The sequence below is a fragment of the Rhinolophus sinicus genome, chromosome 1, assembly GCF_057876585.1.
Source record: "Rhinolophus sinicus isolate RSI-liver-muscle chromosome 1, RSI-T2T, whole genome shotgun sequence".
NCBI lineage: Eukaryota > Metazoa > Chordata > Mammalia > Chiroptera > Rhinolophidae > Rhinolophus > Rhinolophus sinicus.
In genome coordinates, this window is record NC_142501.1 from 199,493,973 (window position 1) to 199,512,865 (window position 18,893).

The following is an 18,893-nucleotide window of genomic DNA, read 5'->3' on the forward strand; positions in this document are numbered from 1 at the left end:
GATCAGGGACTAATGCGTCATTCATCATCGGAGGGCCCACGGTACCCAACTCACAACTCTGCTCACCATAATCCTCAGCGAATGAATGCACAGAAGCAGAAATGACCAACTTGTATTTAAAGTCTAGCATACTTAAAAAATGCGCACAAGTTAATACAGTCTATTAATAGACAGATTAAACCCTTTGAAAAATGAAAACTAATATAGAAATGTGTTTTTATTATCTAATTCCCTAATGTGTTTTTGTTTTATAAATGATGCAATTATGTTATTACAGTGTATTTGTGTTCATTAATAATTTTGTCAGAGGACAGCCAGTGTCCTGTTGGAATTATTTGTGTACCTGGACTTTTTATCGTGGCTTTTCCAAAGGGAGCTATATCGGTTTTTATTTATTTATTTATTTTTGCCAAATAATGCTGCATTACAAAGCACTGAAAACCTTAGAGGCTGGAAGCAACCACTATTATTATTTCCCATGAGTCTAAGTGTCATCTCTGCAGTTCTGCTAATCTAAGTCAGACTCAAATGATCTTACTTGGATTCACTCTAGTGTCTGGGCTAGCTGGTGACTGGGCTAGGGGGCTGGCTGGTAGGAGGAAAACCTCAGCTCTGCTCTGAGTGGTCTCAGGATAGCCTAAGCTTATTTTCTTGGTGAAGGCAGAGGAAAAAGTGAGTGAGAACAGATGTGTACAAGGAAGGCTCCTAGGCTCAGATCACACATACCGTCACGTCTACCTTGTTCTGCTGGCTGAAGCAAGAGACAAGGCAGCCAAGTTTCAAGGGATGGAGAGATGGACTCCATTTTTCAATGGAAGAAGCTGCAGAGTCCCATGGCTGAGGGCGTGGGTACAGGAAGGCACAGAGAACTAGGGCCATCCATCACGGCAATCGCTCTGTCAGAGAAGATCTACATACTTCGTCAGGTTTTTTTTTTTTTGAGATTAAGAAGGAGACTGGGGAAGATGCGATGTGCATTGCTCCATCCTGAAAACTATGAGCGTCCTTTTGCCTCTCCGATACTCAAGCCGCTATTTGCAGGTGCTCAGAGTATTACCATTCAATCTGCCCCTGAAGCTGATTTAGTTCTTTAAAGGCTAATTCTCTATTCTGTCCTTTTCATGCCCTCTTAGTTTCTTATCTTCTCACACAGGAAATGATAGATCAGTTGATTTGTTGCCTTTGTGTCTATAATGAGCACAGAAAATAAAAGACTTTGGGGGGTTGATAGGAAGCAGATATGTGGGGAAACAAAAAGAGATATCCTTGGTTTTCCTCTTGGTTGGCTTATTTATTTATTTATTTTTTTTAGCCAAAATCTAGAAGAAAGTAAAGTCTCCGGGGACATGATGTGGTTGTCGTTTGGGAATGATCTAACTAGGTGTGTGAGGCATCTGTGGGGGGATGGGGGTGTGGGGTAGTGAATGGAAGTGCTGATCTGGAATATTGGAAGGCATGAGAAAGAAGAAAGACTAATCAATAGCTATTTTTCAAGAGCGGAGCATAATTTGTGTCAGGCTGCTGAAATGAGTTAGTGCTTCATAGTTAATGGCCGTGAGCACACTCCTGTATTGCAGCTCTCTCCAAAATGTTTGCCATCAACAATTCTAAAAGGCTGTGAGTGACTCACAACGTGAGCAATGCACTGGTGCTGCGTGAGCTGGGGCCTCTTCTTTTCTAGAAACCTTCCCCTTGGACATCGTGTCTCTCTGTATTTATTATGTCTCTACCTCGGCGGCCCCGCAGATCAGTCAGTACGCTTGCCATCTTTGTTTGGACAGAACTTTGGTGCAAGTTGCCCTTTTTTTCATTTGGGGCGCTCCTGATTCCCTCACTCAGTTCTTGCTGAACTCCAAAGGAAACGCCATTCTCTTGCTATTCTACGTGTAGCCCTCGGACCAATAGCGTCAGTATCACCTGGGGGCTTATGTGTTTCAGGCCCCGCGCCAGAGCTATTGAGTCAGAGTCTGCATTTGGACAAGATCTCCAGGGGATTCTCGTGCACACGGGTTTGAGAAACACTGCGCTATTCCACAAACATTGATTTTTGCCCCTGCTATTTCTGTTCGCTCACTGTTCACTTCCTCAAGGTCCTTTATACACTTACCTTAGGTTAGAAAATGCTCCTCAACTTTTCATTAACCTCTCTGTGAGGGATTTCAAAGTGTGATGGGCTATACTGATATGGATTGAAATAAAATCCCATTAAAAAAAAAAAAAAATATATATATATATATACACACACACATACATATATACATATATATGTATATATATGTATATACATATATATTTTTTCAAGTTTGAATATTTGTTTTGGTCATTGGAAGCTGGTGGTGGCTGTGGGGTCATCTTCCTCTGTAAAGGGTATGAGCCACAAAGAAGTCTGAAAATTAGATATTTACAAAAGCGAAGGCCACGCTGTCTTACCCGCAGTGTACCCTAATGTTAATCAGGAATTTCTGCCAGAAGAGTGGGTGCGGCATGTGATTAGAGCTCCCACTTGAGTGAGTTCTATCTATTTATTGAGTGTTTTCCATGAACCACATGCCACACACCGAGCCAAGTGTTATAAATTCATAGGATGATTTAATCAGCACGTCAGCCCAATGGAGTATGATCCCCATTTTACAGATGATGAAACTGAGGCATAGGGAAAGGAAATAAGTTGCCCAAAGTTGCATAGCTGGTGAATGGCAGGTTTTATGTGATTTCTCCAACTGGACGTTCTTTTCTTTGATTCTCAAGGCTTTTTCCTCTAGGTTTATTGGGCATGTATTTTGACAAGAGGCATTACCCTAAGCTAATTCCTGACCTTGTTCCACACTGGGGCTCCGGTATTTTGAATTCTCTATCACCACCCTTGTCTCATCGTCCACTTCGAGCATGAAGTCCATTCTGACACCTTCCAACAAGCTGTCACCCGTCTCTTTTTTGAATTCTGTTGCCTGTGGTCACCTGGAAGCTTTACTTACTTATGAAATTATCCGGCACCTTCTCTACCAAGGACGTTCCATCCTTTTCCTTGCATCCTTTGCCCTGCCTGGCACATCACACATAACACATATGTGTTCCGTGAACTGAATCTGAGCTGATTTCTCTCTGACAGGGACCTTGGGAGTGTTAGAACTCCGGCTGGGGAAAAGGTTGCTAACAGAGGAGAATTTCTCTATGCAGACGATTTCACACTTTTCACTAAGGACTAGCCCAGCGTTCTCTTAAACTCCAATCCACCAAGAAGCGAGATTGAAGAGATGATGGGTAGGAGGCAGAGTATGTTATAAAACCTCAATCACCACCCTGACCAGGTCTCCAAGGACAAGGGAGCTCACTTGAGTGCTTTTGCGCCTTAAAAATTCTCAACCAGAAAGACAGCAGAAAACATTTAACATTTCCTCTTGGAAAGCTATGCTGCCTTTGATTTTTCAGAATGTCTTCAAGTGATTTGGGTCTATTTTTAATACCCGTGAGACATGATGTTATAAGGAGAGCTAAATATAGGGGCCACATCCCCGTTTCTTTTATTCATTGGCCTTAATCTTCTTTAGGAGGAAAAGAAAACGCACGCGGTATTTCACCAGCGAGTTGTGATGTTTGCCCCGATGGGCCCCGCTGAAAGGAAATTCATAAATACTGTGTCGGAAATAAAGATAATGAATTGATTCTTTCTGGAGAAAACATTAAGTGGGAGTTTATGTTCAACCTCCCCTGTCTGCTGAAGACTTCGAGATAGTTCCTTTCATTTCCCTCAGGGTCCTTTGGGGACAGCAGTCAGCCTGTGTTACTAGAGCAAGCTTCAGCACCTACCATCGGAATCCAGAAGAGTGGGACAGTCAGCCCAAAATAACACACGGCAACAGAGCAGCAGCCATAATTCCAGTTCATTATAAACTCACAAGGCTGCTGCTTCTGCCTTTTTTAAAAGAAGGCATTAAGTGCATGTTAAAAGCAAACAACTTTGTGAGCACCCATTGGACCAGAAGGAGAGACTAGGGCTTCTTGTACAGCTGTGAGCCTGAGGGATCTGTGCTGCATGGCTCTGCTTTCTCCATTTTACGTGTTTTTTTCATGCCTTTGCATTGCCCACACTCCTTCTGGATCCATCATTTCCATTTGCCTTGAGTGGATCCCCATATTATCAGCATCTGGGATGTGGCTTGGAAAAGCCCCTGAGGTGAGTCTTCAATCTGGTGCCGATGCCATCACCTCCTTTAGTTTTTATGGCAGCTGATGAAGAAAGGAAGGCAGTTGGGAGGGTGGCTAACAAAATGGGCTCTAGAAATCTCCACTTGCTCCTGGCTCCACTCCTTTAAAGCCATGAGGACTTTGGAAAGCTGTTCAATTATTTTATGCTTCAGTTTCTCTGTAAAGGAGTAATCATGATAATATCTTATAGAATTGTTTTAAAGATGGAAGCACATGGCATGTAGTAAGCACTCAACACCCTTCCGTCTCTAAGTCTATCAGTGTAACAAAGGGTGGGGCTGGTGAGTCTTCTAGAGCTGTGACATGATTCAAGCCCCTGGTTTGATATATATTTATTGTTTTAACAATCATCTGCAGGATGCTCTTGGCTTAATTTGGTTTCTCAATCTGCTCACGGTCCTGATTCCCAGTGTTGTTTTAGGTAGGGTGGTAGCCTCAGCTTTCTATGAGAAGTTGCTTTGATGAGTGTTGCAACTATGCTCCACATGGGCTGTCTCTTGGAGAAGAGGTCTTCCATCTCTGCCTCCTCCGCCATTCCTCAATAAATAAGAACAGCCCACAACCCCTGCCTGAGAGATAGATCGACAGCTGGCAACATGGGAGGATATCTTTTCCAATGAGGTAGAAATCCAAAGGTCCTGAATAGCACTCTTTCTGCCCAAGTCCAGGAAATACAGTCCCCACCTACTACCTGAACCTTCCAGAAGCAGCTGCATTTTATAATCTCTGCTTGTGTGTGCTCCTGTCCCTCTGACGTTAAGGAAGTCGCCGCTCCAAAGGAGGACATCTTTGTTAAATGCCATTCAGAAGACTGTTAATATCTCTGCTGATCTCAAGTTGGTCTGGCTCCAAAGGGGACCTTTGCGGAAATGGCTTTGGGGCTATTAGGTCAGAAGGACCCTAGTTCCCCGATGTCTCTATTTATGCAAATCATTGACTAGAATCTAGCAGAGGAGACTTTGTCTGTGTGGACTGCAGTGTCTTGTAGGCACCCATGGATATTTAGATTTGGAGATGAGTCTGTAAAGGAAAAATAATTCAGAGGTCAGAGTACCATGAAGTATTGTTACTCGTGCTGTGGTCTGCACGGCTGTAGAAACATTTCAGAGACTATTTTATTTTAAAGCACTACCACCCCAAACCTTAAATCTAGATTTTATGTTAAGGGTTGGGACAGTGACTCCATGTCACTCTTCTCCAAGGACACTGCAGTCTAAGCAGAACTCCTGGAGGTGAGCTGTGTGGGCCCAGGAGGTTGGAATGGGATGGATCCTTGGGGTGGTGCGAGCACAGCCCCTTCTCCGTAGCTCAGATATTACTTGGGGCTGAAATGGTTTGCTTAGCTGACTGTCTTTCTCAGAGGACGGTCAGGGCTTGCATGTGTTTCCCTCATCTCTCAATCGCTAGTACCCAGCACCATTCTGAGCACATAGTAGGTGTTTAGTTCATGTTTTAGAATCCATGAGCAATAACAATAAAATGATGTAAAAATACCACTTTTCACCTGTTTACTCGTGAAGAAAGACATTTATCTTGATTTCTGTTACAGGGCTGGATTTATCTCTGATGCCAATTTGGGACTCAGAAAAACATCTGAATTTGAATTCTGACATTTGGTCTGTCTATGTATTTATGGTTTGTTTGATAGCTCTAATAGGCACATTTGAAATCTAAAATGAAGTGAATTAAATAAATTGTAGAATTTGTCTCCCTACCCCTACTTCCTACACCCTGAAACTCTTAAACAAATGTGTGCTCAGTTTCATGGTTGCTAGGTTAATACATGGTCTGTCTCTGTAAATTTGAGTTCATTTGTTGTAGAACTTTAAACATATTACGCCTGTTCAGACAGAAGCTAGAACGTATGAATTTAGCTCTTAGTTTGTAGTTCTTATCATAATGCTTTCCTGGAAAAAATAAATGAACAGCCATGTTTGTTGCAAGTGGCCTTACCTCTAAATTATATATTTGGGTGTGTGTGTGTGTGTGTGTGTGTGTGTGTGTAAGCCAGATCCTTGATTTTGCTTTAACTTGGTTTTCATGGTTTAATTTCTTTTAGTTGGTAAAGATTATTCATCACTCATTTAATTCCAAGGTTATCTATTGATTATTTTCTCCTCATTTGGTATTTTCTGACATTTTGTGGCACTCAGTATTGATTTATATAATATCAGTCATCTAAATGTTCGTAGGAGGTATCGTTCACTTGTCATCAGCTGTTTTTCTGAACTAGTAAGTGGAATTGTTATGTATGTTGAGGATGTTGGGTGATTTAAAGGCAGGAGTCCTGCCCTTCACACCTACTGGATCATGCTTATAAAATCCTTATATGATTTGGAAGTGAAATCATTGAGAAGGTTCTCCAGAGGTAGCATCAAGCAGTTTCTTGGGGTGGAGAGAGGAGCTCGATTCTTCCCTGTAACATTTATCAGCCATTCTGTTCCTCAGCCACTTTGAATTTACACTTAATAATAATAATAATAAATAATAATAATAAAACTTACTATGCAAATAGACCTTTAAGGTAGGTCTCCCTAGTCCATTGATTCTTAAACTTGAGGAATCAGCTTCATTAAAATGCAAATGAAACTCTGTAGACCTGGAGTAGGGCCTGAGAGTCTGCATTTCTAACAAGCTCCTATGTGACGCTGGTCTGTACAGTTTGAGTAACAAGTCCTCAGCCCACCTTCCAACCAAATTCCCATCTTAATTTGCTTCGATTTTGAGATCCTCGAGCTGTATCTGAGATTCCCCTGGCATTGAGATGTTAGGATTAGGAGTAAGAGAGAAGAAATGTGCCTCACCTCCCACCTCCGTTTTATTTTATAACAGTGATGAGAACCTAGGTATAAGTTACAAGTATGTAAACCAATTGGATGGTTCTTAAATAACCTTCAATCCAAAATATTTGGTGTTTGATCAATTCAGTTGTCATGAGTTTTTGAATTCATATTTTGTAAATTTATTTGTGCCTGAGGGACTTTGGCAATTCCTCACCTCCTCTCTTCTGAGCCTTTCTCCTCTTCTGAGGTTCCTTTTACCCCTCGTCCTTACTCCATGCCTGATTGTAAAGAGTATTACTCTCCAAGCCAATCTGGAAAATAACTTGTGACAGTGTTAGGATATAAAGCTTTAGGGTACCCCTCCTATGAGTAGTTGCAATTTCATAGATAGTGACTGAAAAGTTTTTAAAATCAAAAGATGTGGCTGGTGGAATTTTAGCCCCACAGTCTACTGGAGGATTTTATTTGGGAGGTGTGGGGGGTCGTGGAGAGGGAAAGATGTTTCCAGCTTACCATGTAACCTGTTTCTCATCCCTCTTCCTCATACTATCTATCTTCTCACTCTACTCATTAGTACATTGGTCATTATTTCTGGAGGCTTATGACTTCAGATAGTCTTTAAAGTAAACTTTTTTTTAAAACTTCTATTTATTTTAAGTGTGTTTTTCCAGGACTCATTAGCTCCAAGTAAAGTAGTTGTTTCAATCTAGTTGTGGAGGGCGCAGCTCACAGTGGCCCATGTGGGGATCCAACTGGCAACCTTGTTGTTAAGAGCACTGCGCTCTAACCAATTGAGCTAACCGGCCGCCCCTGAAGTAAACTCTTTAAGAAAGTATTCTTTAATTCCTCTCTGCTGTGCTTAATATTTGCTAAGGCAATGCTCTGTGTCTCTGGGTTTCCTCAATGTCCAGGATATCATAAAGGCAGGAACAGTATATAAACATACTGGAAGGGGAGATATTATTTTTATATTGAATTGGGAAGGATGATATATGGAATGTCTTCACCTGGTCGGACTTAGATTTGATTCTTCTCAAATCAGCGACAGACTCATATGTAGAGAAAAATTGAGGTTCTCATCTGTATGTTGTTTTTTATTACATTATTTTGCTTCAGGCTCAAACATATCAAAGTAATTCAGACACTGTGGATGAAATCATCTGATTTTCATCAATAAATGTCTACTAAATCCTTCCGATTATAGGCAGTTGGTATTATTACACAGTTGTAGGAAGACACAGCACGACCATGCAGTAATTAATTGAAGTCTACGTGGCTGAAATTTATACAATATTTAATTTTATAGTTATAACCAGACTGTTTCTCACGTAAGTGATATAAGTAGACTTAGGTATTGAAATGGATTCTGTTTCTTGGTTTGAAAATTTGAGTCTATTGCTTTCTATCTCTGTTCATTATGCATAGGTTAAGAAGTCCTTCCTGGTTTACCTTTTCTTTTTTTCTTTTCTTTTTTTTTAGCGTAGACGCTTTCTTATTCCATACAATTGAAAATGGTTGTTGACTGATTAATCACATAAGTTGATTAAGTTGGGGGACCATATATCATGTACATACACAAAACATTTGACTTTTGCTTAAATTCCATAAATGCACATTTATTCACCACTATTTTGCTATGGAACCAAGGCCTTTTTTCCTAAGTAGGTGCCCACAGAGTGGAACTCTGGAGTCTTTTTTTTTTTTTTTTTTTTGGTATAAACTATATTCCTAAAGGATTCTCTATAAATTTCAGTTTCTTTAAAGTGAATTAAGAATTTAAAGACAGTGTGACCTGAGAAGAGAGTCTGTGTAGATTTTTAAGATCCCTGCCTCTACACCAGCAATTTCTTTAAAGGAAATTTTCTTTAAATTAAAGTTTATTGGGGTGACAATGGTTAGTGAAGTTACATAGGTTTCAAGTGTACAATTCTGTAATACATCATCTATATATCATATCACCACCCAGAGTCAGTTCTCCTTCCATCACCTTACATCTGACCCCTTTTACCCTCATCTACCCCCCCCCCCACCCTTACCCTCTGGTAACCACTAAACTATTGCTATGTGGGATATAAAACTGAAAGCAACAAAGGAACACGACAATCAAATAAAGAAACGAAAACTCATAGACATAGACAATATTTCATTGGATCTTTCCAAGACATTCGACTAGTTTCATGAAAGCAACAGCTCCCTTTCCATTGAAACTCATATTTTATAGATGTACTATTTAATTAAATTATATAGTTACATTGATGGGCACAGCTGGATAAATAGGATTGGAAACAAACACCAGTGAATCTTCGTACGTATACAACTCAGCAACATGGGTGCCAAAGTGTGTGAGTCTATGAGAGAGCATTCTACCAGCCAGTGTGCTATTGGCCCAAATCCCATGGGCATCACTGTAGTACAGCTTAGATGTTTTACAGAGGGAATGGCAAGGATTCTTTTTTCTTTCCTTCTTCCTTTCTGAAATATGACTATAACACCAGAGTTCATTCTTTTAAAATTTATCACTCTGATGACAGTTGTTTTTCTTTTGTTTTGTTAGCGTTACTATGCGGACATCTCTGATGTTGTGGAATGGATACATTATTCCAGTTGTGTTGTGAAGCAAATTTCTGAAGATAAACACTTCACCATTAGCTTCCAATAATAATAATTTTAAAAAAGCAAAAACAGAAGTAAAACTTTGTGAGAAAATCTCTTGGAAAATTTCATTGAGAATGGATTTAAAGTGAGAATGTGTAATAAAAAGGGCGGTAGGAACTCATAAAAATTCTAGCCCAGGTGTTAAGTGAAAGTGTGTTCAAAATCCTATGGGTGGGTAAAAGGCCATTACATTTCCTCCACGCCTGGGGACTCCTTGGCTCCGAACTTATTGTCATCAGTGGCCCCCTGCCCCCTCCACCTCAGGGTTCCTTTCAGTCTCTCCTCTAGACCAAATTTCTGCATCTAATACAACAGGTTCAAGTGCCGTATTGTATTGTAGCATCACAGAACACCTTGAACTGCATGGTTTAATTCACTTGGAAAACTCTTTATTTTCTAGCCCTTTGAGTCTTAAAATGAAGTATTCACACGTTTTTATTATGTAAGTTAAAGGAATTTTCCTTAAAACCAAGGGAAGGCTGACTGGCAATGCATTTTGTATAGATTTTTCCTATTTCATTTTTATATATATAACTTTTCCATGAGGAAATGTTACAAATTCTAACACTTTCGATTTGTTATTAGTCAGCGTATTCTTAATAAGCTGCTTATCTTGAGGGAAAAATAGTGATTTGCTGGCAATCCTTGGCATTCCTTGGCTTGGAAATGCATCATTACAATCTCTGCCTTCATCTTGACATGGTGTTCTCCCTGTGTGTGTCTGTGTTTCTGTTCACTTTCCTCACTTTTTGTAAGGACACTTGTCATACTGCATTAAGGCCTACCTAATAACTTTGAGCTTGATTCCCTTTGTAAAGACACTATATCCAAATAAGGTCACATTCTGAGGTGCTAGGGGTTAGGGGTTCAACACATCACTTTGAGAGGACACAGTTCAATGCATAACACCGGGTATGGTTAGTAGCACGTGCATTTGAAAATTATTAAAAAAAAAAATAAAAGTCTCTCCTAGTGGTGTTCCAGAGCACGCTTATGTCTTGAAATGTCAGTGCTGTGATCTGGCCAGAGTGTTATTCATGGTTTCCTTATACTTGATTTTCATAGTTGAAACTTCCTTTCATGAAAACGTTTAACAAAGATAGAAACAAACTAATTCCTTTCTGATTGCTTGATTTAAGAATAGTGAATAAAAGCTGTGCTATTTAATAAGCTCCTGTATTCATGTATGTTCTCATTATGTTTACAGTTTGGATACGTGTACTTTATTTTATCAGTAGTGAATGCATACTGAGCTACATTTATTATTTGAGGCTTCATTTTGCTTTCATTAATTTCCTTGCTAAATGATAAGTAGAATTAAAGTCATGCTATTCTGAGTTTGCATTCTGAGACAGAGTGATGCTGCATTAGTGAATGCTTTTACCCTTTCTTTTTAAAATTCGTATTTCGACATCATCTATGGAAATTGCCACACTTCATGCTACTCACTTATGAACAGGAAAAACTCAGGCTGTAAAGGAAGGAGGAAACAGTAAAATACGGGGAAATGGGTAGAGCGAAGTGGGGCTTGTAATGAAATCTACTTAAAATAATATTTCAGGCTTATTCCATGCTTGTGATAAATGCTCTAGCTAGATCAGTTAGTTATTCTTACAACAACTCTGTATAGTAAGGGCAGTGTATTGGTCAGGGTAGGCTAGATTATACTGATGCAATAAATAATCCTGGAAGTTTATTTCTTGTTCCCATAATGTCTGTCGTTGGTCCAGGTGAGTCTCCAAGGCAACTGCTCTCCACGAGTTGGCTCAGCATTGTAGCCTGCTTTGGTGTTACAGCAGGTCTTATCAGCACATGCTTTGCAATCACTGCACTTAGGGAGAAGTGGGCTGAGAATCAAGGCCTGCCCCCGGAAAGAGATACCCGCCATTTTTCTTATAGTTCATTGGCCAAAACAAGTCATAGTTATGCCTAATTTTAAGGAGTTTAAGGAAATGAAGTCTTGCTATGTTTCTAGAATGAAGGGGAACCAGATATTGATGAACAATAATATGCCTAAGTCAGGCATATCATTGGTGGGTATAAAGGTTAGGTAACCTGCCCAGGGACACGCAGCTACATAATAATGGAGCTGCCAATCCAATCCAGGTCTCTTGGACATCAAAAATTATTATATGTTCAACCTCTTTGTATACAGCTTTCCATAAGAACTGATTCAACTACCTTGCATATGGTGTGATACAAATGGTAAAAATAATTGCTCTCAGTTTTTCTTTCTTTCTTTCTTTCTTTCTTTCTTTCTTTCTTTCTTTCTTTCTTTCTTTCTTTCTTTCTTTCCTTCTTTCCTTCTTTCCTTCTTTCCTTCTTTCCTTCTTCCTTCCTTCCTTCCTTCCCTTCCTTCTCTCTCTCTCTCTCTCTCTCTCTCTCTCTCTCTCTCTCTCTCTCCCTCTCTCTCTCTCTCTCTCTCTCTCTCTCTCCTTCTCCTTCTTCTTCTTCTTCAAGATAAAATCCTGTCATAAGGGTTTCAAGGAGATGAGGAAAACCAGATATTTGGTGAGTTCCACTGAGTTTGGTCTCTATGAAAATTTTCTGGACCCCTGCTCCTCTAGCCTTTCTCTCTTACACCTCAGGGTAACCTCTGGAGAAGCATCTGAATATTCTCAGTAAAAGAGAGGAGCCAAGCAAGTAAAGGAAGGATGTTGCATTTAACTGCTTTGCTAGGCTGAGGTAGACGGTATAGTCTTATGATTATTAAAAGGAAAATAATGGCAAGATAGAGTTATATGGCAATTTAGTCTATAAAACATGTTTCTGTGTACTCTGAAGATGAGAACAAACCTACGTGCATACTCATCGACTGTGATGCCATATCAGTGAGTTGTGATATGGGGCTGCCTCAGTGAAAGGGCAGGATGAAGTATGAAGCAGGGATCCAAAGCACAGGCCTTAGACTCTGATCTGGGCTAACTCTTGGCCCATCACCTAGGCAAATAGCTTTGTCTCTCTTGGATTCTTCATCTGTGAATCAGGAGCATAATGATGACTTCATAGAATGTTTGCAAAGGATAATTGAGGTAAAGTTAATAAAGCAATTAACCTAGGGCTGGGTACCGAGCTCCATGCTCAGAAAAGGCTGGGTGCTCTTATTATTATTATGGTGGTTATTGTTGTGAGAATTTTTCAAATAAGGCATATGATTATTAGACTCTGTGCAGTGGTAGATCATAGCAGGAATATTACAATTGCTTCTGGAATATTATAATAATCACTATCACTAGAGATAGTGGAATATAGTTTGAGACTGGCATCCAGGATGAAGAAATTACCTGACACCATCTTACATGGTTTAATGAAGGAACTAGCAAGATATGACATGGGAAAGAGACACTTTAGCAGAAGCTTAAGAGCGTGGGCCACTAGTGTCTTTTACTCTCTGAAGGGTTGTCCTACAGAAAAGGCTTTAATTCCTTATGGAATTACAAAAATAGTACAGCCATGGTTGTTATGGTCGTTACAGGGAGACGTATATCAGTTCATTTTGAGACAAAGCTATCAACCATAGAACAGGAAGTGCTGGGAGGGAGGGAGTTTACCGTCATGGGTGGCAGAAGCATGGGTGCTGGCAGGGTCATGGGGATTCAAGCATCAGTTGAGTGATTAGATTAGAGAAACAAGAAATGATAATACTGAGTTCTGTGATTCTCATTCCGGGTGCTCAATAGAATTATCCAGAGAGATTTTAAAAAATATACCAGGGTCTTGGACCAATTAAATCAGAATCTCATGGGAATGAGTCCTTGGCAACAGTATTTTTACAAACCCTGTTAGTTGATTTTATTCTCTTCTATTGTTCAGTCAAATTTGGAAACCACTGTTCTAACTGAAACGAAGTAGGTGCCATGACAGTAGCTCCCAGCTGCATATCTTAAAGTTACAGGTACTTGATATTGATAAGCAGGAGGGAGGATCATTCTGTGTGACAAACAGTAATGAAGTAGGACAGAGTTTGAATGAGTTTGGTTTGGTTGAGCCCGAAATTTTGAGGCGTCTATCCAAATGGAAGCGTCTGATCATTTTGGATAATGGTTTGGAAAAGGGGTTGAAGATCCATGGTCAGGTGGAAATGCTGCTGCAGAATATCCTATGGCAGGGGTGGGGGAATGGGAAGGTAGAAAGCAGGGATTGTAGATGCTCGGGATTCAACTACAGGAATGAGTCTGTTTTCACCCCAAGGAGCTTGCTATTTTTCATGTTTACTGGCTGCTGAGTGATTCATACAGTGTTGGGGGAGATGTGTTCAAATGAAATGTGTGGCTTCTATGTAAAGTAGCTTGTTTCTTCCAGGATACTCCAGTCCACTGATGCAACCTTGCAGAATAATACAAATTCTGGTGTGTGTGTGTGTGTGTGTGTGTGTGTGTGTGTGTGTGTGTGTGTGTTGGATGAGGAGAAGATGGAGCACACATAAAAATGCATACTTCTAGGGCATAGAGCATGCCTCACTTCCCTCCTCTGACCTTTACACCAGAAGCATAAGAATGACCCATTGTCCACTGGCCCTGAAGCTTGGTCGTTCCTAATCTCTGGATGCTCAGTAACTGAGCTAGCCTCCCACTTGGCCAGTTGGCAGCTGCCAGAGTAGCCCCACATATCCCGAATTTGTTCCCACGTGGCTTCTTCCTGTCCGATCCCTTATCCTCTGGCATGGCATTTTCTCCATGACAGTCTGCCCCTGAACTGCACTCGCTGCCGCTTTGGTAGAGGCTTGCAACGAAAGAGAGTAACAACCACTGGACTGGCAAATCCAGTTTGTGCAAGCAGCATCAGCAATGGATGAGACCTCCCCCGGGCTGGAAGAAGACTGGAAAAAAGGACTTCAGCGAGAAGCAAGCTGGCAGGTAAGTGACAGCTTCGGCTTCAGATGGACCCAAATTTCTCTCTCAACTCTTTTAGCCCAAGTCTAGGTAATTCACATCAGTCTGTTTGCAGAAATGCATTATCTGCAGGCACATCCATGTGGTAAAAGTCATCATTGGTTTCCATTTCTTTGGAAACCATGCAAATACATCTCCAGATGAATTTACTCTAGATTCTTGAGCAAGCTAATAGGGTTTTACAAATCTATAGATGTTGCTAAATTTATACTTTCTTAATAAAGGCCCTTGAATTAACAAGTTGCAGGTGTAAATCAAAGGAAACATGCAGATTTGGTTTGTGTGAGTGTAAGTTCAGAGCAGTATAAAAATTTAATACAACACCTGTCATCAGACTTACTTTATGGTGTTGTAGTAGCTTGGAATAAGGGGCTTGGTTTTAACCTGTTTTAATGAGGTGACTATTCTTTTAATGCAGCTTGCGTGCCTTTCTTATTTATGCTGAACTCATAATAGGTAGAAGCTCTGTGGTATACAGAGAGTTCAAGCTAAAGGATTCATTTTGGTGTAGAGGCAGTTTTCATTAAAATATGCAAAGCAGTAATGTTTATACGTTACAATACCTATTTCAAATTAGCAAAATTATATGCTCCTGTCTCGTAAGCTGCCAACTGAAATCCCTTCCTAAATCCTGTTGAATGGCTTTGATTACTCTTCTTCACATTACACATTACACACCTCTGATGCATATTTTTATGCATCCACTCCATTGCCATTTAATTAGACAACAATATTGAAGAGTGATGCCAGAGCTTTTATTTTTTTGCTTTTTTTTTTTTTAAAAAAAATGCTGCTGCCTTATGGAAAAAGAAAAAGAACACTTCCATGCGTGAAGCATTTCTTATGGGTGGTGTTGGATAAAGTGAAACCATGATCTTTCATTTTGTCCACAGAAGAAAGTTTCATGTAAACATGATGATTCATGATTCAGAATGATTTGATTTTCAACATCCATATTTAAAAATAATTCGCCCTTTTTATAAAAAGAGAAACTTTTCATAAGATTTCTCCTTTGCAATAGAAGTTTCAGCAAAATGTAGTACCAATATCGACAGATATGTTTTGTTCTAAACACTGTGATGACATTAAATAAGGAGCTTCAGAAAAACATCCTCCAGCCTATCATGAAATTGAAGTCCTTCCACTTTGAGTGGGAGCATTATTTAGTAAGTAAGAAGGGATTCAAAACGTATCTCTGTGTGCTATATTGAGGATGTCACACAGTGGGTCTCCAGGGGGGTTATACAGATATTCAGATATTTTATGGTACGTTGATGTGACTTTTGGATTTTTGTCTTTTGTTTCCATGTTTTCCTTTGGAAAATCGGCATCTTACATGTAGTCATCATCTCTAAGGAGGATGAAGGGAGAAAGGATGTGAGCTGATGACTCAGAGATCTCTGTGAACAAAACTAGAAACATGAAATCAAAATGTTTATATAAAAAAGCATGCATCCTACCAATGTCAGCATCTCATGAATCTTTGGCTTGATAATTTTCCCAAAGGCAGATAGTGAAAATATTCTCTGTGCTGCTTGCCTCTACCTCCAAAGAGTACAGCTTGTACAGCTGGTCAACCCCTGTCATTTTTATTGTGATAACCGAAGCTCTCCCTAGAGCTAGTGAAGGTAGTGGTTATGAAGGGACCATCCTACTCTCTCATTTGGTCTTGCTGACTCTTGTTAATGGCATCATGGCATTGGGTGGAAAGGATGTCATAAGGTGTCAGCTCCAGCTGGACCTGCTTCTGGCCCTCAAGCCCTCCATGAGGCCTACCTGCTGCCCCCACTCTCCCGTCACCTGTATTGCCATGCTGGGACACCACCTGAACAGTTATCCCATTTCAAGCTGATACTCAAGCTGTCCCTAAGGGAGGAAATGAAATCTGATTGCACTAGACACAAGACCTTTGTCATGAGAGGGACTTCTCTTGGCCATCCATGGTGGTGAAGCTGTTGGCAGAAGTTTTAAAAACAAATTGTGATTGATGCTCATGCTTTAATTTAGCCAAATGCTACATTTCTTATTGAAACTGATCCAATACTTTCCTACCTGACTATTTATTATTGACCAATCACAGTGCCAGGGTTTTATGTGTGCATGTGTTTGAACACACACACACACACACACACACACACACACACACACACACACACACACCGATCTTTCTAAGAAGCCTAGGAGGTAGATCTGATTACTCCTCATTTTATAGATGAAGAAATTAAGACTTAAGGTGGTTACATAACCTGTCCAAAGCCACTCAGTATTCCACCCCACACCTGTTTGACTCCAATGCCTATTGTTCTTCCCATTTTGGTTGCTGTGCCATCTGAACTGAATTTTATCTCATTTTTTATCTTATGGAATAATAGCTTATGAGCAGCTGTGACGTGGGCAGGCAGGAAGCAAGAGGAAGAAAGGGAAAAGCATGCCGTTCTTCTAATGGAATAATCAATCTCTGAATCATTAAGACTTTAATAAAATGTTTTTTAATAGTTTATTTTTTAACCCTTACTCTATACCAGTCACTAAGCTACGTTTTTAATTCTTTTAAGGGCTCTGATTTATTCCTATTGTACATATGGGGAAACTGAGGCTCAGAGGTGTTAGGGAATGTGCCCAAGGTCGCACAGTTACTGAGATGCTGAAATTGAATATAGACCTGCTTGGCCCTGAAGACTATACTCTTATATAAGGCTAACTCTCAGAGTGTATTTTCAAATTATATTTTGATCATACTTATTTTAACTATCTCATCTCACAATGATACGATGAGAATTGGTCCTTGAGAAATTCCCCTGATAGTATTTTTTAAAAAATAAATTAGAGGTGGGCAAAAATACCCTGCTCATTGACTTCTTCAGAATGTATTTTTATTGGATGCTGTTTGCCTTAAATGAACCAGCTTATCCATGGAGTTGGAAATGAACTAGATACAATTTCAAGAATCAGCTGTAAATCTGAAAATCCATTGAAGCGAGTAACCTGTACTGGAAAACCAACATCACCTGTCTTGTATAGCCCACCTCAGGTCTGGGAGGAGCTCAGGAATGGAGATGGCAGTAGCTTCTACCACCAGGTAACTGCCTGTCGACTGGCAGACTTACTTGAGGCAGTGCCTTTGTTTCTTCTCTTGTAAAGGAAGGTGATGATGCTTGAGTGGGGCCCTGGAGGGTAGATGGGAGGAGACTTGAGAATGCTTCATTGTTCTGGGCAATTGTTAGTTGAAAAGACATTATGGAGGTACTGATGACTCATTTCTGGATAGCGTTTTATCTTGGGTTGGTTCCCTTTCAAATAACCGATGTAATTGCAGTGTGGCCATTGTGAACTCGTCTATAGATATTGTCTGTCTGTGCTTGTCTCCTCCACAAAAAGATGGATTCCTCCAGGACAGAGATACATTTGGTCTTTGTGTCTCTGCACTTAGCACTGAGCCTGGCACACACTCATCCCTTAATGGTGTTTACCTAACGGAAGGGAATTGCCAATTTGATCTGGAAGGGAACTGAGACGTGGTCTGATCTTCACATTACACTTGAAGAAGAATGGAGGCTGAAGGAGGCTAAGCAATTGCCCTGAGTTAGTAAGGATCGGGGATGATGATCTCCCTGGTCAGCCTTCTTCCTTTTCCCTGGATCGCTTCTCCCTAAACTTCCTCTACCTCAACTTTCTCACCTGCAGAATTGGGACTAGAATATATCATCTGTTGCTGTTTATTTATCATGTACCCCTATCTGGATAGGAGTTGTAGCATCAGGGTCAAGAACAAGATTGACAGCCAGACTTCTGGATTCTAACATTGGTGTCCTTAATTTCTAACTATGTAATACCGTGTTTCCCTGAAACTAAAACCTAGCCAGACCATCAGCTCTAATGTGTCTTTTGGTGCAAAAATTAATATAAGACCTGGCCTTATTTTACTATAATATATGACTGGATCTTATATAATATAATGTAATATAATATAATATCATATAATAGCTTATAAGACCAGGTCTTATATTAATTTTTGCTCCAAAAGATGCATTAGGGTTGATTGTCCGGCTAGGTCTTATTTTCGGGGAAACACGATATTGGTAAAGTTTTTGACTTCTCAGTGCTTCAGTTTTCTCACCTATAAAATGGAGATAATTATCCTAGCTACCTTATAAAGTTGTTGTGAGGATTAAATGAGTTAATTTATGAAAAATACTTCGAAGAACACTTCAACAAGTAATGTTTAGTGACCATATTGTGCACTGTATGTGCCAGTTACCACCTATCTATAATCTATTTAACGACTTCAGCCATTCAGTGTTTTTTTGTTTGTTTTATTTTGTTTTTTGAATACCTACTATGTGCAAAGTACATCCAC

At 40.0% G+C, this 18,893-nt stretch overlaps 1 protein-coding gene across 3 annotated transcripts in view; it reads left to right on the forward strand.

Moving 5' to 3' along the window:
* PPARGC1A (PPARG coactivator 1 alpha) overlaps positions 1-18,893 on the forward strand; it is a 624,837-nt gene that overhangs the window by 325,035 nt on the left and 280,909 nt on the right. Inside the window, exon 2 of one of the 3 annotated variants that reach the window (XM_074321853.2) lies at positions 14,328-14,500. The exons of the other annotated variants lie outside the window; for them this stretch is intronic. Within the exon in view, the coding sequence (XP_074177954.2) occupies positions 14,432-14,500 (69 nt within the window). The 5' untranslated portion in view covers positions 14,328-14,431. The remainder of the gene's footprint in view (positions 1-14,327; positions 14,501-18,893) is intronic. 3 annotated transcript variants of the gene reach the window in all.